This window comes from Plectropomus leopardus, chromosome 5 (genome assembly GCF_008729295.1).
Source record: "Plectropomus leopardus isolate mb chromosome 5, YSFRI_Pleo_2.0, whole genome shotgun sequence".
In the NCBI taxonomy this organism is placed as follows: Eukaryota; Metazoa; Chordata; class Actinopteri; order Perciformes; family Serranidae; genus Plectropomus; species Plectropomus leopardus.
Genome location: NC_056467.1, coordinates 16,165,015 through 16,187,254, shown reverse-complemented (window position 1 = coordinate 16,187,254; position 22,240 = coordinate 16,165,015). Strand labels below are relative to the sequence as shown.

The window sequence follows — 22,240 nt, the reverse complement described above, 5'->3', positions numbered from 1 at the left end:
ATTTAGCAACTTATTTTTAAAGATGTAAAGGCTTTAAAATGTATGAGTAGGGACATATTTTATGCGGTAGAACAAAATGTGAAGATCTCTAATGCTTGTGTTAACCACACACCTTATTTCAGACATCTAACCAAAAACCTACTCCAAAAACCTTTTGACTTAGAGACGAGAATGGGAGTGATAAAATGCTAACTAATTGCAGAGTTTTGGGACTCAATCCTGCACCACTCTATTGCATCAGGTAACACCACCAATAAAAAGAAATAAAGATGGTAGATTTAGTAGAGCACAATAATATTTTTCCTCATCTCTGGATTTATATTTACTTGGTTCTCATTCTATTTATTTTATCTATTCTGTTTGATAATTTATTATCTGCCTAACATGATTTTTACACTTCTATTTAATTTCTTTGTTTAGTATCATCCTCAGGTGGAAAAAAACAATGGATCTCAAGATTTCGAAAAAATCCCATATTTATTGCATTGATGGAATTTCCGCTGTCAAAACTTTACACACTTTTTCATTTTATACTTAAAACATTTATCATAATTAAAGTATACACAGTGTTCAGTACTACAGAGAACGTACTGGATATCAAAATTGTTATCTGACTTTTGGCTAATGTTCTGACACTTCAAAGTGGCTAGCTATTTCTTTAAAAAATACTCCTGAAGTAGTAGTACTACATGGAAACATACAACAAATGACACATTCACATAGACAAAGTACACATTTCTGTTTGTCGCTGAGATGACAAAATGAATCATTCTGATGTGTGCTACTAGAAATTTAAGAAAAATCAGGAGTAACAATATAATGAGCTTCCTATACAAACTATATAAATGTACATCCGAATGGATTATTAAACTTTGTTTAGGGTAACTTTATTTATCTCATTATGTCATGGTGTTTCTGGCTCCTTTTTCTCTTTGTATTATTAACTATCAAAACACACAAAATGTAAATGAATCTTCCTGATGATCAAGTGGAACCCACATACACAGACTGAAAACAACAGTATGTACAGACACTGCATGTGTTTGCTGCCCACACACTCTCTCACACACACTGATGCACACTGATGATAAAACTGGCAGAATTCGATGTTCCTGCAAAGAGGCAAAAGGGAGAAATCTATTGGTCTGGCAGCTGAATACCTGAATGGCAATGTATGGAGTTTTAACAGGAGTGAGTCAAGAGCATTTAATGCCAGTTAACTGTTTGTTAGTTCATCTGTTTCTGGTCCTGAAGTGGTGCATGGAAAATGTCTAGAACAGGGAGGAGTAAAGGGTGGACGGTGGTCTTCCTATGGTCCCCCACTGTAGGAATAGTCTGCCTTGTTGTGCATCACCAGCTTGTTGTCCACAAAGTAGAAGCTGTCAGACTGCGTTTCGTAAGGGTGCAGGATCATCTCACGCACTGAGAGCGAAAAGAGAACACACAACACTCATTATATCCTGTTAGATTTAATAAAACGTCTCTGTGTGGGAGTGTTTGTCTCTTGTGGTCAAGTATGATTATTGTGTGCAACACTCACTTATTTCCTCGGACAGTGCAGGGAACTCGTAGATGTGCTCGCATGTGTTCTTGCTGCTGGGCATGCAGAAGCCGAACTCGAAATCGAAACTCTTGAGCAGCTGATCACGGAAGTAGTGTCTCTCAATCATGCGGAAGTTGTTGATGGGTGTGTCCCCCACTGTGAACTCCACTCTGCAGAGACACAGGGAGCAAACTAAGTCACCTATTTTGAGAGATTTTTTAATTTTTTAAAATTTTGTTTTGATGCATCAATCAGACAAATCAGTTAAGCCTCATGCAGCAACTTTTAACACATCCTGCAAACCAGTCAACAAAGATAATTCCAGCTTGTTTACACAGTAGTAGCTTATTTGCTATACTTGTATGCACTTGTATCACTTTTCTTGTTGTATTTTGTGGATTTTTATGAATGGTGCAAAATAATTGCACTTTTAACTTCATGGCTTGGGTAGTCACCTAATATTCCATGCTTTCTTTCTTGTATGTTGTATATTGCCATGGTAAAGCACTTTGTGACATATATCTGTGAAAAGCACTATATAAATAAATGTAACTTAATTACTTTCTGACAAATTGTCATTACAACAGAGTCCATCATGGCAAGAAAATCGAACAATCAGGCGATCAAACAGGTAGTAAATAAGCCAACAGTTGATCCAGATAATTTTAAGACTTAATTTGGAAGTAAAATCGAAAACCCACATTCAAAGATGCAATGTTGACCAAAAATCATCATTGCACAGGAGAACTTTAAGAGCACAGAAGAGCAGGTTGCCTATTTTAAGTTATTTTTGTCATCTCACAGATGACTACTTCCTGTCCAGAACAACATTTGGTCAGTGCAAACCCAACCTTTAAGTGCAACAGTTGTGTAGGAGCCATTTTTGTTTATATTAATATTCAATAACTGAGCACAAACCGTTTTTGATCCATGCCATAGTTCATGTAAATGTTAAGGTGAGAAGTAGATTTTTCCTTTCTTTTTTTTGTAAATGCTTTTATTTTGAAGCCTTGCCCGAGCTACGGCCGTGAGATAATTAGGATGGTGCCCCGGCTGTAGTTAGTCAGCCCAGATAGACGCCAGCATACACTTTTCCAACCGCTTATGTTTGTTTTAAGTGCATCAGGTATCTCCAGAATGGACCGTGAAAATCAACCTGCAACAAGCAACATTTCGACACGGTAAATAACGCAACTCAACACTCATCTGTCTATTGTTTCATGTGGAAAGCGGGTTTAAACCTCTGCTGGGCGGCTACATGTGGAAACCAGAAACCATTAAAACGCGCTCTGCAACACGTCCCGATACCTAAAAGACAGAATTACTTCCAAAACACTCCCTAGTCATCTCTCCCTTCATGCAGGGTAATCAGCTATATCTGTACTTATATTTATTTCATTTGGGTGTTTTTCTGTGAATATCTAAACTTATTGAGGATTAATAATGCATTTGTTGGCGTTGAACACGTTGTTGTTTCTGATTGTGTGCACACACTTCATTGATTGCACCTGCCCCACAATTTTCCAGTGCTGCTGTGATTGCCAGTACCTGACTCCAGCCTAAGTGTAGGCTATCTGTGAGCTTTATTTACATGCCTGATGACACTGTTAAAAGGTGTAGGTGCTAAGCCCATTTAATCTTGTTTTTTTTTTTTTAATTTTTGCAAAACAGTGTGCACTGGTATTGTTTGGTTATGACTTATTGATCACAAAGCGAAGTGACAACATAAACGGCTGTTTTGGGGGCAAATGTTTCCGCAGACTGCGGTGCTCTGCTCTGCTTTTGTTCATCTTTGGAATGTAAAAGGTCTGCTGTTTGGTCTGACAGTGGCAGTGGCAAATTAGCAATGGAAATATAAAAAAATCAAATTTAAACTAACCTAGGAGATTGTTTACCACCCCCTTTATGACTGGCTATCTACCCAGTCAGTTTGAGCTGTTTGACCAGTAAAATGAATTTTTGTTTATAAGCTGCGATTCAGTCTTAAACCTGAGAGGCCGTAATGTGCCAGAGTAATGTCTAGTCTGTCTTTTGTAGGAAAAATGTCTTTATTAAAGTATGGAGGTGTTATTTTACATTTATGTGGCATCATTTAGTTTTGCTGTGATTAGTATGTCTATTTATCTTTTAAACTTAACTACAAACAGGAATGTAAGACACTGCAATATTTGTAATCAAAGTAGATATGGGTAGTGGAGAAAGAAAAAGTTTAATTATGCCGACTGATGTGCAGCAGCACTCGTACTTAATGCCAGCCCTGCATATGTCAGTGCTCTACTCGGGCCACCCCAGTAAAAAAAAAAATAAGTAAAAAATCTGCCACTGTTATTACAGATACCTCTGATGTCATTTTTGTGACGTTATTGGATTAGATAGGTAAGAATGAAGGTCAAAACTATCAAAATAAAAGTTGTTAATATAAACAGAATCCTCCTTTAAATTGGCCTTTCATAACAACAACAAACATATATCTATTCTGAGGTGCTATGCTAAATAAAAGCATAAAACCCTGACCACATTGTGCACCAAACACTTTAATATACATTGAGCCGTTTCATTCAGCCTGTAGTATATGGATGAGTCAGCTGTTGGTTGGATTGAAATCGGCAGTCAGTCACAGAGTAGGAGTCTGATGATGATGATGATGATGATGATGAAAACAACTCAGGACCACTGACAGCTACTCGGTGCCTGACTCAGCAGGTGGGCTCAGCCGCTCTGTGTGTTCACACTCATCAGCGTCAGCCTGCCGACCCACACTGACGCCCACTCACCTCCCACATCCGGTATGTGTCTTCTGTCAGTGCATCAGTGCTGACATTATTGCATCATGCAGCTTTTTTGGACGCATCTCTCTCTCTGAGTCTTCAAATACACCCTGAATGTTAACTTACGTGGCTCCAACCTGCCGCAACTGCAGGAAGGCTGGGGTAAACTGGTATCGGACAAAACGGCCGGCGTTAGGGTCACAGTGCTTCCTGCCTCCAGCTAAAGAAGAGACATTTAAAAGAGTTAGAACTACAGCTCACATATTAAAATATCAGTGAAAACATTGTCTATACTTGCTTATCCTCTGCAGGGTCAGAGAAACGAAAAAAAAAATCATACAATAAAATCTGTCAAGTAACATACAGGAGGTGGGACCAAACCATTGATTAGCAAGTCACAAGTACGTCCAAAGTATTTGTATTCAAGTCCCAAGTTGTAGACTTTTAAGAACAGAGGGATAATATATGAAATATACAAACGCTTTTAAAAATTGTACTTACTGTTAAAACAAGTTTGTTGGAAGTTGTTGTGTTTAAGTACAAACGGAGTCTTTTTTTGATATTGTCAAATGGAGTCGAAGGGCCCAGACTATGAAGGCCAACTGTTTGTCGCTTCATGTCATTTGTGTCTTTGTTAATTTGTTGTTAATTTGCAGACACCACAAAGACTACAAGCAATGGCCAATTTGCATGCACGTTCTTGGCCTGCATGAGAGGAAATAACTTTTCGTACCAGCAGGCAGGAGTAGTGTGTGATTGCCATTCAAAAAGGGAAACTGGAAGACTGACAGGATGGATTTGAGATGTTAGTCAGCCAGTTAGCACATCAACACAACCCAGTCTTAAAAGAAGAAATGTTATTTATTGTGCGCTGGAGAAAAATTACTCAAACCGTTTCTGCTAAAGAGCTCAATGGCTTGAAAACTAACCTAATATAACAACTTTTGAAGTTTTCTTTTCTCCTGCACTGAACTGAACTGCCAATCAGAATGATTTCATTCACTGACAGACTCTGCCAGCTGTGACGCTTGTTCAACATGCTGAATCCACCGAAAAAAAAAAAGCCGACAAGAACCGATTAGTTTTGACGGAGCGGGACACACTGCAAAAACTAGGGCGACAGGTTAATTGACAGTTTGGTGTGTCAGTGCCCTTAAGTCATCAAATTTGTAACTCAAGCCCAAGTCACGTGACTGAAGTCCCCACCTCCGTAAACACCCTTGTACATTGTGTACAATAAAGTAAAAAGCAAGTAGCTCACATCACAAAACCAACACCAAGTCAAACACGGACTTAAACTCAGCCTCCAAAACATATTCAGAAGTTTGTGGCTCTGTTGTCTGATCAGTTATGTCGTCTCTGAGGTTTGGAGCTGACCTGGTGTTGGAGGTTTAGTAATCTCAAACAGGACCGTCCCCGTTTCCATGTCCCGGATCTTAAACCTGGTGAAGTCGATCATGTGGACATTTTCCTCTGGAGAACAAAGATAATCTGAAAGACAGAGAGAAAACACACTTTAGGCTATATTCTCATCTAGATACTACCAGCAGTCTTTTTCTGATCCATCCGTGTTTTCACAGTGAATGACGCAAACCTTTCATGTCAGGGCAGCAAGCTGTTAGTTAATGAGAAACTGTCATTTCTGTAGTTCTCTGCCAAGATACTGTGAAATCTGTTGTTGTGGTCAAGTCTGAACTGATCTCATTCTCAAGCCTGTTCTGTGCTGAACACTTTGTCCTAACCCTTTTTTTTTTTGGATGCTCAGTACTGTATCCTCACAATTATGCCAAGGATGCTATGACACCAACAATTAGTCCACACCCTGCCCGACAGGTTCTGTGCTGCAGAGACAAATTACGCAGTCCATGAAGCCGTACAGTACAATGTACAAAGAAACACTCTAAAGCCCTCTGGTGTGTCTGTATAACATTTTCATAATTTGCGCCACATAAATCAGTACATACATTTAAAAAAATAGACAAGCTAAGTCAAGTAAGTTTTATATATGTAGCTCAAAATTATTAGTTGCGAATTTGCTTTACTATCTTTACAACACACAACACCTTCTAGCCATAAATCATAAAATTGGAATAAGAAAAAAGGAGGGATTCCTCTTGCAGGATGGACAGAAATAATGCTGTTTATATCATCCCACACAGTGCATGCACTGTATCTCAATGTGATTCAGTATCTCTGTTGTGCTTTCTTCTTATAATGCTGTTAACCAATTGGAGTGAATCAGCTTGTTTCAAAAGAACAAGTCTGCAAGTTTTAAACTGCAAAGCATCTCATAAAACAACATCTATTCATGCAGTGTTAGCCTGTCTAATTTCACTGAGCCGGAATACATTTTAACATTTCGTTAAAGTACTTTACACATAACAGAACAAGAACAGGGGACATGACATTTTCATAATTAAGTTTTATATAACTCATAGTATTACCTCCTACATGTACCAGTATGATATTTTGTTTTATGGATGGGAGCCCTGCTTGCAAGCTTGCTTGAATAATGTTTCTTTTCTCTTTTTTTCTCTATTGATTTTTTAGTGTTTGCATATGGTCATTTTTATGCTTTTAAGTACCACTTGCTTTATGACTCTAATGTATGTTATGTCTAGGGATTTTGTTTTATTCTTTATTTATTTGGAATACTTGTTTGAGAATGAGATGAAGTACTGAAGGGTAAATTCAGTTTTTTTCAACCTAAGTTCATGATTTGTATCTAATGGGAACAACAATTTTTTAAAACTGGTTCACTATTGAGCTGCGAATCAGGCTGCAATGTAATCACTTGGGGCCATTTTGTACCATCAATTTATTTCCACTAAATGTGCTTCTTCAATGCTGCTGACAGGGTCAGATTACGTTTTTGGAGTCTCACAAATTATTGTCATGCTCCGCAAAGAGACTTTTGTCTATAACCATTTGAGGTTATCTTATAAGTTTCTGATATTAGTGATCTACCTTGTGTTTTCTCCTGATTCGTTTGTGCATCAAGAAGATTTTGTGGCTTTTGGATTTTGCGTGAGTTTCTATTTCACTCATTCATTTATTCATGTTTGTTTCCTGTTTTATTTTGTAGTCACTCTTCTCATGTCTTGTTTTACTTTCTGTCTTTGTGTTTTTCCCACCTGTGTATTTCTCTACTCCTCCTCAATTACCCTCACCTGTCCCTCATTATCCTTCCTGTATTTAGTCTGTGAGTTCCCTCCTCTCAGGGCCAATTCGTTTTCGTACCCCGTGTGAGCGTTCCAACCTGTTTACTTTTGTGTGTGTGTTTCTGGTTTTTGGATTTTTTGGTCTTCTGATCGTGTTTTTGTCATCTCCCTGTTAGATTAGTTTGCTTTGCCTTTACTTGGCAGAGGGGGTTCGATACACGGGAGTATCGAACCCCCTCTGCCAAGTAAAGGCTGCGACTTTTATCCAGCGTTTGTGTACGTGTTGAGCATTTGGGTCAAGTTCCTATATTTACAACCTTGACACTTCTGAAAAGTGTCCCTACAGAGACAATTTTATTAAGGAGTAAAATCCTTTTTGTTTAGCCAGGAACAGACTGAAATCACCATCTCCAAATTCAACAGACTCAATTTAAGTAAACAGTCATTTTATCATCATAAAACACACTTCATTCAAAGTCGAAAGAAACAAAATACAGCTCAGAATAACCATCTTAATTGATCTTTCTGCTGTTCCAACAATCACTAACTCTGGTTTGGTTGAAAAAAAATACTGAATTCTCCAAGATACATATGAAAAATATACTTTTTCAAGAGCTGATCCCCCCTATACCCATTGGACACTTTTGACACCAAAAACATGGTAAACTGGGTTCCAGGTTGAAAAAATATTGAATTTATCCTTTAAATCTTTAATCTTGAAAGGCATACAAGTCAAATGTATAGTTTTATGGACACCATAGAAATTATTTAACAACAACAAATACAACACACACCTCACAATTATACTATTTCTGACTCAACATTGTAGTTTCTTTTCACATTCACAGTCATTACTTCCAAGAGGTTTTTGTTTGCACTGAACAGCAGGATATTTAAGTTAACCATAAACAAGCCCCCTGGAAGACAAAAACTCTGAAGTACCCATAGCAGGGTGAAAGATTTGGTCATACTGGCACTGTGCGTGTGTGTGCACGCGTGTGTGAGCATGTGTGAGCGTGTGAGACACTCCCCTCCCAACGGAGCTGGATTAGACCTAAGAGGCTTATTGTGTTTTACCATCACATGGACCGGCTGGTTTGGACACACACACACACACACACACACACACACACACACACACACACACACACACACACACACACACACCTACCATCTCATTAGGGTTATGGCAGGGACAGTTATTATTAGTAGTCTATGTTGCATAAGAGTTGAAGGGTCTTCCTTACTGAAGACTTCGGCGTTTTCAAAACAACAGTAAGGTGCAAGGACAAAGGTCAAAATAATCAAAATAATATAGACACACACATGATATGGTTCAGGTATTTGTGCACATGTGTCTGCACATACACAAACTCACACTGCTACATCCCTTCTGTTTGTGAGGGTTAGAGAGCAGATGGGCCACACAGGCCTTAGCCACCTGCTTGGAGATATTTATAGACCTCTTCATAAAGTACAGTACACTGTACCTGACACCTTGTTTAAAAATGTCCTTCTTGTGAAATAGGACTCTTTAGAGCTTATTGTGGATTGCGTATTTTGGACGCTGATGTAAATTACAGATTCCATGTGACATAACCAAAGAGCTTTCCCTAATTAATTAAAATCTGCAAGTTGCATTGCAAAGATTTGGTAATATTTGGTGTCTCTCTTCTTAAATTACGACATCTTACCAAGAATCTATGGATCAGGGGCACATATTTTCTATCTATTCATTATTCTGTGGGACATGAAACACAGTAAACTTGTTTACGTAGGCTAATTACATATTAGAAATATATGCACTGCATTGTGAGCTAGACAATGTCATAGATGCACACACAAACATTTTTACACAAGTACTGACACATACTGTATATCCTGGTGAAATGTTGATTACAGCGTTTAAGTAATGGCTTTAACAGCTACATTAAGCACAGAAAACTCTTTTTAAAACTCTTTAATTTGTATGTTATATTTTATATCTGGAGTGAGTGAAGAACATTGTCAGCTTCCTGACTTGTTTAATCATAATTTTCACTGATGCAAAATACTGCTTTAACTTTGACATGCAACCCCCCTGACTCCCCTAACTTATATCTAAATATATTCAATATCCCCAGTAATTAACAATTAATAAACTTGTGTCACATCATCGTCAAAAACTAATGGACAAATTAGAAAGGACAAATATATAATCAATAAGAATTGCACTGTATTAACGCATGCATTTGTGTGAAAATTCATGTATACCTCGCATGAATATGTATATTTATGCATATGCATGTAGTTTGTTTACATTTGCAGCTGCTGCATCTGCATTGCAGAGTGCACTGGGTTTGTCTCTGGTGATAATTTCCTGTTAACATATACAGATGCGAGTGGAGTGTTTCCATGGTAAACATCACAAGACTGGTCGAGACGTTGCCATGTAAAGCTGCTCTGGCTAGAAAACGCAAAGTCTCTTTATATTGCCTTCCAGACTTCAGTAAGAGGGTTAGAGAGCTGGTGTTTGATGCAGTGCCCTTTAGTGCCAGTTCATTTGATGTACGGTGCTTATCTGCGCCGAGAATATTACTATAAGCCTACTGTTAGTCTGGGATTGTGTTGCTTCTAAAGCAACAGCAAGAAAACATTTTCACACACTATTTATAGTTCTTGCATGCAACATTGCCTGAAAGTAATCATTGTTGAGAGTAAGTCTGAGATGAATTCAGATCATCTTGACTAGAAGACAAACTCTGAACAATCATAAACTGGACCAAATACTGTTATGTAATACTGTGAAGTTAAAAATCAATTACATTGAAAATATTTACATTTGTAACATGATTTTTACCCAGCAATGCTATAATATGACGGTAGATGAGTGCTGTCAGAGAGGAAAGTGTACGTTTTTTTTTTTTTTTTTCTCAGTATGCTAAGTTTAATCCAAACTACATCACATAATTTGATGATTTCGGCAATTGATGTCATACTTCTATATTGATGTTCGTCCCTGTGTTATACTAACGACAAAATGAAGTGAGCCCTTTTAAGGCCTTAATTGCTGGTTATCAGCCTCATGGTCTAGAAAGTCAAGTCAATTTTATTTAAAGCCCATTATCACAAATCAGTGAGCTTTACAGCATATGACATCCCTCTGACCTTAGACCCTCACATGTACTAAGGAAAAAGCCCCCCAAAAAAACCCTGTAATGGGGGGAAAAATGGTAGAAACCTCAGGAAGAGTGACTGAGCAGGGATCCCTCTTTCAGGACCGACAGACATGCAATGGATTTCATAAATAACAATTCAGTTACAATAATGATATAAAAGACAGAGAAAGAGAGAAAAAGAAAAAGAGAGAGAGGAAGCTATTATCAGCCCATTAAATGGCCATCATCAGTGGTTATCAGGAGCATACATTTTAGGTACTATGGCCCTACTCTACCTCCTACATTTTTTATATTGTTGAGCCCATTTCAGGCCAAAGATATGTGGTGAGATAAAACTGTGTTATGATGGTGTAATCTGCGACCTAACTTGCCAAGTCGCCAGTGATTGGTTTGAGAGCATAAGACACATCAGCTGTAAGGTGTTCGACTGCCCGTCGCCTCCTCAGCTCTGGTTGTTTTGTTTTTACCATTTCACATACTTAACTTATGTCATAATACACTCTGTAACAAACATACTTATTTTAACCCAAACATTCCCTGAATTTAACCTTGTAGTTATGGCAACTAAACCTAACGAATGTAAAACGGAAATCTAACAAAACTGCAACTATTTTACAGCATTGATGTGTATCCTCTGGACTACTAAACTGCCCAGTCTGAGGCATTTTGATGATTGTGATAACAACTGGCAACGACAATTTAATCTACTGTGCGAATGTCAATTTAAAGATTGCATCAGAATCACTGTATGCGATATACTGTAGTTTTCCTTAACATATTTGTCTGTTTATGGAATAAACAATAACAACAACAAAACATCTTCACCATATTATCAAGTATTTTATTGTTTTATCTTGTTTGAACACTTAATCTTTTCCCTCATGCATAGTCCAGTAAGAACTGAAGTAAGGAAGAGTTAGAAAAGAGCTATTCTAAAGGATAAAAAAGTGTCTTCCACTAAATTAATAATTTCTGACAAAAATGTCACTTAATTGAGAATCTATTGGCAGAGCACTCCGCATGCATCTTGTAGCTGTCACTGAGCAGCTCTCTTTGCGGGCAGATGACCGATAGATGCGTTTTGTGAATCAGAGATGGCTACTTGCCAGAATTTGCTGAAAAAGACAGATGGAGCATTTCATCTGATAGCTCAGACGATGAGGTCACTTTTACCCAGTCCTGTGCAAGTGTTCACACATAACCATGTCACTCCCACAGTCGTATTAAACCCAGAGCACGTTACCAAATAGAGATTGTATAGCCTCTGCACATGGAGCAGATTGACTGTTGACGACTCACTGTGCCGTCTTTTAGAAGTTTAATAAAAATCTTTGCAGATGCTCACTGTTTTGTAACAACAAAATGAAGTGTGAGCTGTGGGAAGAGAAAAGGAACACATTGCACACATTGAATGATGAGAGTCATTTTTGGTATGTGAGAGACAGAGAGGGGATAGAGGATGTTTAATCTTGTTTATGATGAATGTGGCCTCTTCTGTAGACAGACGTTTGTCACAGTCTGTTTTATGATGAGCCAGGGTCTTGTTTCACAGTTATAGCAGATGTCTAGGTTTGCATTTGAGAATATTTAGGATCATTACATGATACATTTTGTATTTTGCACAAAACATTTTGATTTGTCAAGGTGTAGATGGATTTCAAAGATGTTTCTGAAAACATGTTGCTGTGACAAATCCACTCACCAGCAATGTGGTGCCTGAGAGTAAGGAAATTAAATTTAATCCTGATGTGGGCTTAAAGTATAAATGATGTTCACAGCACCCTTAAACAACACAATAATGTGCAGGTCTGTCTAGAACAAATGACAGAACTTACTATGGATTTTTTTTTTGTTGTTGTAAAAAATCACCATAGCGATACCCAGTGGGCATGAATACTTCCCTTTTAAACTAAAACAAACAATCAAACACAAGTTTCTGAGTTTATTCTACAGTGTGCAACTCGCAGAAAATTTAAAGTAATGTTTTACTTAGCCCAAGAAAACAATGTGGGTCCGTTTTGTGAACTGTATGGGTTTTTTTTTTTTTTTTTTTTTTGCTGCGATTCTGGGAAACTGAATGCCACTGGGAAATTGAAGCAAGGTTGAACTGCTTTTTTGGGGGCCTGAGTTAACTCCACCCTCTTGTCCAAAAATTGTCACCCCCAGCTCCAAAACAACAAGAAGCCAACTGCCAAAATGCCATACTTGTGGCTTAAAAATGGGAGTCCACAGACCAATGGCTGACGTTATGTTGGCTAAGTCCATTATCTTTTTTACAGTGTATGGTTTCAGTACAACTGGTCCCAGTGATGTAGTAAAAAAGGAAAACCATACTCTCGTCATTCTGCTAACAGAAAAATATCCTCTTGGAAGTAAATAATCACAGCTTTAACTGTGCATCTAAACAAAGACAAACTATTAAAATTACTATAAAACTGAATGCAAAAAATCAGTTAGTTACTATCTCACATGAATTACCTTGTCTTGTAAAGCATGATATTGGTAAACATGTTCACACCTCATTTTATTTTTCCTTATGTCTTTCTCTGACACACACGCACACACACACAAAGTGCTCCACTTCACTTCCTTCAACACCATCACCTAGCAACGCTCCTTCTGATAGTGTGCCAGCTCGATTAGCCTGTCTTTTTCCTTCCCCTCATCCACCTGGCTGCTCCGCAACAACAAGGTGCAGCAGCAAATCAAAGAAGAGTATCGCAGGTTAGGCATCAGTGGTATGCAAATGCAATGCTTCATGTCTGGTAAAGGTATATGTCTGAGGCCTCCTCCTATAGACAGAGGGCCTCCTTTTGCCTGATTTCATAGGCTTGAGGCACAAAGAGGAATCAGGACGCGCAGATCTGATGGAGAATATTAAGAGGCTGCATGTCAACAGTGGCTTCAATAACAATATGGCATGATAGATTATAATATGCTTTTATCATGTCATGAACTCTCAGAATAGCTGATTTCTTATTGTGATTTCCATGTATCTAATGTCATGTTTTTAGCCTTACAAAGGATTTTACTGTGTGGTTTTTAAAGCACATTAGTCATAGAACCAAAGACCGACAGCAGATTCTTGTTAAACATAATAATTTTCACTCTACTGGAGTACAAAGTCAGTTCAGTCTTGAAAAGATCCCTCTGGCAGCAGCCCCTCTAAAGTGTGTAAATTTAGCACCAAGTCTTGAGTCATGCTGTGTTCCTGTGTTCAGATACACAGTGCCTGTCTGACACCAAAGTGGCATTCATAAAGAGCAAGCGAGCTGCCACTTATAGCTCCTTAATCCCCAAGATTAGCCTGGAGTTACAGACTTTCAGCCACAGGGATTGACTTCACATGCCTTATTCTTTCCATTTGACCCTGTGCTCTCCGATCAATGCCGAAACTGCATGTTGAATTAATCCCGCAACATGAGGAAGAACAATGCAGACATGATTACTTGTCTTCACATTTAAAAAAAAAAAATCTATAGCCAAATACAGCTAGTCACATTAGCATTACACCTCAGTGTTCACATCGTGATGTACAGTGCACCTGTGCATGGCAAGCTGTTTCATGTCTCGGTTAACAGCACCTGTAGGCAAAATGGCAAACGTTGAGGTTCGTGGAGAGGTTGCATTCTGAGCAGCTGAATGCAGATGAGATTCTTTTCCTCTTATCTTTCACCGACCTGCTTCACTGAGCGGAAAGAAATAATTCTTCTGTGAGAGGATTTTATGAGGACATATATAATATAATGCTCTAAACTCACTGAATCACGAAAATGAAAATAAGACATAGTTTGACATTTTGGGAAAAGCTTATTTCTGTACGATAGATATGAAGCTGCAGCCAGAAAACTGTTATCTTTGCAGAGCATAAAGACTGGAAACAGTGAAACAGGCCTCTCCTAAATAATGTTATGTTGGGCTGCATTTCTTGTATAAAAGGTGCCATACAAATAAAGTTTGTTATTATTATTATTAAACAAATGAGACAACAGCTTTTGAGATTCTGTAAGGCCAATTTTGTACACTTTGCAAGCTGTTTCCAGTTTTTGTGGTAAGCCAAAATAACTATCTAGCTTCATAGTTTACACACACACAAGAAATTTAATCTCTATTATCTAACTCTTAGCAAGAATGCAAGTGATTGAATCACCCAAGCTAGCCTGGCTTCAATCTTGCAAACAAGCATCAGTATTGAGTGAGATAGCAGGCTGCATGTTTACACCTTTGATTTACATCCAATAAAAAGTGCTTACTCTCTGATCCATATAGAAATAGGCATTTTTGTTTAACCAGAAACAGCCCCCAAATTATTGCCAGACCCACCAGACTCCCTTTAAATAGACAGTAATTTTAGCGTTTATAGAGGCAACATATTTTCGCATCTAACTGGGTGAATTAATGGTTTATTTAAACCAAACCACAGTTGGTGATTGTTGGAAAAGTGTAAAGACAAACCAAGATAACTTTTGTGAGTTCAACCTTGTTTCTGTTGACTTTGAATGAAGTTTATTTTACTTCAAGTAGCAACCCTTTTGTATAACAGCTTATTTAAAGCAACTACAGCATTTCAGCTGCTCCAGTTTCTCTCTTTGTGCACAGCCACGAACCCAAAAGAAAGCAAAGTTAATTATTTAAAGTAATACATTCAAAGATTTTCATATAAATACATGTATGAAAAGTCAATATATCATCAAATGAGGTAACACAATAGTGATTAAGCCTATGGTACAAATGAAAGAATTGCAATATTTATATATTTGCAGTATTTTAAACTAGGTGTCAAAGTTGAAGGAGAAAAAATATTGTATTAAGTTACTGTTAATGCAAATCTATTGCCTCAGTTTTAAATGAAAAGGATTGACAATGAAGACTTGTATATATTTTGATCCATTTTGTACTAATTGAATTGTACTGAGTGTTGAATGATTCTAGATAATCAGTAAGAAAGAATCAGGAAAAAAAATTTGATTTGCAAAAAATGAGATGACAATTAGCACTACTGGTGTTGTTCATCAAAAATACATCTTCAAAATAAGACAATGGTCATGTTCTGCATTTTCTGACAGCTGATCAGTTTGGAATATTGCCGATAGTAATTCAACAAGAAGGACCAGCCACAGTGAGCTGTTAAGGCCCAGACGCACCGTACCGACATCAAAGAAATAGTGGTGGTGATGACAGACTGCTGCTGTCTCTGTCAAAAAGTTGCACCTAAACACATTGCCAAGACTACAGCCAACAACCAAATAGAACATATGTTCTGCAACCACATAAGAGGAAATAACTCTCTGAACCAGCAGGCGGTGATAGTCTGTATTAGTCATTTACCATAAGAAACTACAGGTGTCACTTAATCAACCAAGATTCAGTCTTAGTTGCCTGTTGGCTGAGATGCTGTAATAATCATTTGCAAGGCATTGAAAATCTTGTCAATGGGAACATTGGACCGTGAAGAAATGCATGCTGCAAGCTCTTTGTATTTCTAATTTCCATTGAAAATTAACATTTTTACTTAAGCATAGACAAAAATTTTAGGACCATTCACCTCCTATTAGTACATAGAGGGTCCTCTTTGCAAGTCGGTCTGAGCTGATATGATTTTTAAACTGGAAAGAATCGAGGTAGCTAAATAAATATGGAAAGTGTCAACACATATTTCCCTTTTTGTCAATTGATGCACACAGATGTAAGCGTGCGACTTTAACACAGAGCTCTAGCCAGGAATATCAGCACCAGCCAGATATTGGTATTGATCTATTACCATATCAAATGCTGTAGGACAATACAGTCTTACACAATGCACCTTCAGCATATTAACATTTGTTATATTGAGTTAATCTGATCGCAAGTGTGCCAACAACTGTCTGATTCAAAGAGTAAGATCAAGCAAGTAAAAGGCAGTTCATGAGATTCTGCTGATTGCTGATGTTGATGAAACAAGCTGTCTCTCTCCATGTCAAATCACTCTGAAAGAGTAACCTTGTGACAGCTGTGCATGAGTGATTAAGAACCGGCTGCACCAATCAATTTTAATTAAAGCTGTATCCATTGTGTTGGCAGACATCACAGAGTGGAAATGCCGCCCGACGTAGATAAAGCACTGCTCTGTGTCCCAGAGTTATCAAGGCCAAAAAATTGATCACCCATTAGTGTAAAAAGAACCAAGCTGTTCTGAGTAAATCATCTGGATGAGGCAAAATTACATACCAATGTAGATTCTTTTGAGGCAAGAATACCCACAGTGCAACAGAGGATAAAGTTTGGTGGTGCTCCTACATCCTATTACATAATAGTTCCAATTTTGTTTTTACTTTTTGTGGGTCTCTTTCTTCTAATTTGAAATGTACTCACTTTTATGGTAAAGAAATTGTAATGGGATTTAGCATTTTTTTCATCCAACAATTATGTAGCTTTTGAAACTGACAATCTAACAAGCACGTCCACTTCACTCAGTATGTGGTGGGATTCAAGCTCTTTTTCCACTTTACATACTACTACTGACATTTCTTTTCATGTGTACAACTGAGTGAAGTGCAATGAATGCCCCTGTCAAGCAAAGTGTGCACTATGATTATGCTGTTACATTTATGTTGTTAGTCGCACAATAGAACATACTCAAAAGCGCATTATATTAGTTCACATGCACAAATTAACTGCCACTTGAACGTTATAAGTCCTCGCAAACCAATGCGACTAATGACACAAATGTGATGCCATGTAGTCAGCCTTTGACGGCTTCTTATGGCCAATTCAGCACGTCGAATCAGCATTGGAGCCGGTTGGTGAATTAAATCACTGTGATTGGCAGTTCAGCTACTACCAACCACTGAAGGTGTGAGATTGAAACGAACTTGTCATATTTGCATTAAATCCTGTAAAATGTCTCTAACCTGTCAGTTGGCATGGTTCTTCTGACGTCGTATTCTCCGTTGACAAATGCTTCTGCGTATCAAAACATGCATGTGTACAGCTGTCCATGAGACTCCCTGAGACAGGGATGACACCGATAAGGTCACGGCCCAAGTAGTAATCTGTCATAAATTACATTGGCAGGGATGTATGCTCTGCTGTTATAGTTGTTGTTTTCCCATTAGACATGACACAAATCAGTACAGCGTATGTCAGGAAGGTATTCACAGTTTGCCATCCTGTTTTTTGTTTGTTTTGGGGGTTTTTTTTACAATGGTGTACCTCTCTGAAACTGTAGGGGTGCCAAAAATACAGATTTCTGTATAATGTTGCTTCAACCCTTTGAAACATGAGAAAATTGGTTTTATTTCTTTCCAAAACACAGAGAGAAGGCAATGATAAAAATCAACAAGACATGGCCTAAAAAACTGCAAGAAATTAGTTAAAAGGTACAAGTAAGCAAAAAAAAAAAAAAAGGCAAAATCCAAAAACAAACAAGAAAATGACCACAAAAGAATCCTGGAAATTGAAAACAATATCCTACATTTTTTTCCCCCTTAACATAATATTTAAATATATAATTATACAAATTATAAATATAGTTTTCTGGACATTTCTCCCAGTTTTGTGATAATTTTATAATAAAATAACTAATTTTCAAAGTATGTCAAAGTTTATCCGGATTTAATTTGTGGTTTGAGCCCCATAACTTTCCAAAGAAGTACAGTCCTGTCTGAGAGTATTATAAACTATTGTGCAGTCTTGATAAACATTTATACGCATTAACCTACTCAAACTTTTTTCTGTCTGAATCTCTGCAAATAGTGAGTAGGGATCTGGGGCGCCGAGGTTACTATGCTCCAACTGAAGAGTGTGTGTTTTAATTTCATGGTTCACATTTAAAAAATTGCCGTCAAATTGAAAGGCTAAAGAGCATTTCCAGTAAGAGGCATGTTTGCACTTTTTATCAACAGAAAATCCTTGCTCTCTCACTCTGACTGCTCACTCCAGAGCTCTTACATGGAATTAGACATGGTGGATGACAGTGGGAGAAGCAAATAACATTTTTAGAAATGCATTGAACACAATAAAATTATTATATATAAGAGCTTAACAGCAGATCTTTCTTATATGTTGATAATAATCAAGGAAATTTCATGCTTCTGCTGTCCATCTGTTGCAATTCTTTTGTATTAGAAGGTTACAAAATGTTGATTATGAAGGTAACATGTATTCTGTAACAGCAGTATTTCGGCTTGTGTCTAATAAAATAACGAACTGCCTGCCTGCATATCATAAATCATCCATTATGTTAATAGTGAACTGATAATGTGCCGTTTTTCATAACACAGCAGCTCTTCTCTGCTGCCTGGATTATAGTTCTTCTCCTCTACCGCCTGTGTGACAATGAGGCACTGTGCCTTGCTTATCAGTACTTAACCACTGTGACAGACTGGAGCTGGACTGCCCCAAAATTGTGGCATTTACCTCCCAAAAGCACAACTGCAAAAGTCATTTACACCGCAGGGTGAGGCATTTTCCACTTCCCTCTTTTCCAACTGCAATTTTCTTTCTCTTGCAGCAGAAAATGACAGTCTGTATTGTGTGACACACTATTCTTTTCTCTGTGGTGTGGCTTGTCGTTTAAAACGATTGGGCCTTGGAGAGACATTTTTGTGCTCTCATCACTTAACAGGAAACAAGGAAGCAGATTCAACCTCAGTGCAGTTGCACAAATCCAAGCATCATTCTGCTGCGTTTGAAATGAACAGGAATATTGCTGACACATTTGTCATCAAAATACATTTTTGTTACAAGATGCAACTGTGTAAAGCCATTAAATGAATGGTTAGGGAACACAGTAGCTACATGTAATTTGATATCCACAATGTAAACAAACGGTGTTATTAATTACCTGAGGTGCATAACGTCATTGCGGAATACTGCGTTACAGCACTCCTGAAATAATCCAGATTACGTAGATGTCAGCGGAGAGCGGAGATTACCGCACCATCATGAGTGATTTAGGTATAATTGCACTGACAGCCCTCGTATTGCTTTTCTGCTGAGGCGCCAACAAAGGGAAACAGATCTGATGATCTTAGAAAAAAGAGTCCGTGTTAAATTTCAGGAGTTATATGTTTAAGGAGTTTAATTTTTGACTTCACACTTCACTTTCAGTCGCTGCTATAAAATCAATTCATGAAATTGAATGCACGTGTACCATTTAACACAATGACTAAAAATTTGTTGTTTTCAGTTCAAAAGACTGATCAGTCAGTGTGAGAGTGAAATCAGGTTTTTAATAGTTATTAATAGCAACAATAGATATTCAAATTGTAATAATATGATTTTTGGGGGATCTAATTAAGGTTTTTTTTATGTTAAATATTCGGAAATATGATTTAGGTAAGTGGTGAGGCAAAATTAAAAATATAATTAGACTATCTGAAAAAAAAAAAGAAAATCATAACACCATTTCGTTTTTAGATTTAGTGGCTTACTTTTACATGATTAAAAACGAATGAAAACATAGTTATGAATACTACATACTATTTTGGCCAATAGATGCCTCTATAACCTACACACTGGCCCTTTAAGAAAGTTTACTATGCTAGCTTTCAAAACACACATTTGATAAGACAATGTTAGTGATTAGACCGTGAGTTAAAATTTTTAGAATTTTTACTGTCATCCACAGAGGAAACTCCACGAATAACATTGCTTTCTTTCAACAAACTATATTCTTTGGCCTTGGGCATCTATGGTTTTTACTCTTTGCCATCTCCACAGACTTTACACTAACATTTAATATAGCACCTTTCACAGTGCAAGGTCACAGAGTGCCTAAGTGGAATTTGATAAAAAATACTTGTTTATTTTCCACTTTTTTATGCAGTATATGATGTTGCTGAAATAAAAGTCAGAGCGACTGACTGATATAAAATGCATTGTAAATATATCATGATATACAGTCTGTAGAAATTTATGATCATTCTCAACCCAACTTGGCCAATACGACCACTTTGTCAGTGAACCTTCATGTTGTAATGTGACACGTTAGTCTCTTGAATCTGCTTCGGAAGTCCAGATATGATGTGTCAATTGACGCTTGTTGCGATTATGATTTAAATCAAAACAGCAGTATCTTGGTCAGCAATTATTTCATAGGCAGAAAATAAGTGATGCAGGAGACTATGGAGTATAATAAATTGATGATTGATTAATTGGTCATTATGAATTTAACTGAACATATGAAATTTAACTGATCAACTGACAGGCTATGCAATGCTGTCAGAGTACAACATCCAATGCAATGTGTTGCTGTCAGCTTTGATTGGGAAAAAAACACATTTGTAAATAAGCAAAATTTGTTGTTTTTTTTTTCTTCAGATAATGGTTAATCAAAGATTATTAATTTTACTAATAGTCAAGGAAAGTGCTTACAATTTGCAGCCCTACAGGAGACAGTGTAGGATATTATTTGGTAGATAGAATTTCAAAGTTTGTGAAACTCCTCTGACTCTGCTGGCTAACAGCCCTCCCTATCCTGTTTCCATGACATATTATGGAAACAGTTTCCAAAATATGTCAAACAACAGGCTGATGGTATTCTCCTCTTGTGTTTGTTCCACCTGAGTACTGTCTGTGAAGAGCCATAATCACTGGATCCCATCTCTGGCCACCTGTTACCTCAGAGCCACAGGTGTCTTGAGGTGAGGATGTAGTAAGAGCCAGGTTTTTTTTTTTTAGAAGCGCACCACAAAGTACATCCAGTCACCTTCTCTCTCTGCCAGTGCCTACACACTCAAACACAGAGATAAACAAACATGCAAACACCTACAATCACACGTTGCTTTTGTTATTGGGAAACTTGCCAATCAAAATCGGTCCAGTCAAAATTGTAAATAAAACCAAAAAGAAACTTTCAGTGTGTAAGATACCAGAGCTCTAACTTCTCACTTAAAAGTGCTTAGTCTTATTCAAAGCTATACAGAGAGAGAAAGAGTCATTTGAGACTGTGTCGCTGTCCATGGTATCTGTTTGTACTTCCTCGAGATAGCCAATAAAACAGTAAATGGACGCAAGTCACATTATACACAGAAAGAAACGCTGAACAAGGAAGCAGCAGCAGATGGGTCTCACTAATCTCCTCTAACTGTAAGGCTGTAACTACTCTCCACACCGTGCCAATTACAGGAGCAGGTTACTTACTCTTGGTGATCTTCTGCAGCCCGAGCACATCATCGGGCGTTATTACGGTATTTCTGCGCAATTCTTCTTCAGTAGTAACCGGGATCCCCATGTCTGATGAGTTGCAGCCTTGCTGCACTTTCATGTCCAACAGAAGAGGGCTGCTCGGTGCGCGACCTGACAGGAGCTGAGGCTTTCTGATGCTCTCGGCGTCGTCGCCGCAGGGGCCGATTTACTTGCGTCGCAGCCTGTAGTTGCGCGCTGGCTAATACACCGTGCAGCAAACAGGCTCTGCGCTGCTACAAGAATAACTCATTCTCGTGCCCCCTCCCCTTCTCGATCCGGTAAAAGATAAAAATCAGCCCTTAGCTCCCTCCCCTCCCGCGCTCAAGCCTCATCGGCTCTCTCGCAAGCTATTTAATCCAAATCCTGTGGCTTTAAACCGACCAGTGGTGCGCAGCTGACAGTCTGCGCGCCTCGTCATCTGCTGATACACCAGTGCGTGCA

The 22,240-nt window shown here is 38.0% G+C and overlaps 1 protein-coding gene across 2 annotated transcripts; it reads right to left on the bottom strand.

Moving 5' to 3' along the window:
- Positions 1–458: 458 nt before the first annotated feature.
- On the bottom strand, positions 459–22,048 carry unc119a (unc-119 homolog a (C. elegans)). Of its 2 annotated transcripts, none has more exons than XM_042486804.1 (5): positions 21,755–22,048; positions 5,689–5,802; positions 4,438–4,531; positions 1,541–1,713; positions 459–1,422 (listed from the first exon to the last, which is right to left on the bottom strand). In XM_042486804.1, exons 1-5 carry the CDS (start codon positions 21,876–21,878, stop codon positions 1,310–1,312), a joined length of 618 nt encoding a protein of 205 aa, XP_042342738.1. In that variant the 5' UTR covers positions 21,879–22,048; the 3' UTR covers positions 459–1,309. The 2 variants fall into 2 exon arrangements, with proteins under 2 accessions (XP_042342738.1, XP_042342739.1); XM_042486805.1 differs by lacking the exon at positions 21,755–22,048 and adding an exon at positions 5,906–5,992.
- Positions 22,049–22,240: the final 192 nt, after the last annotated feature.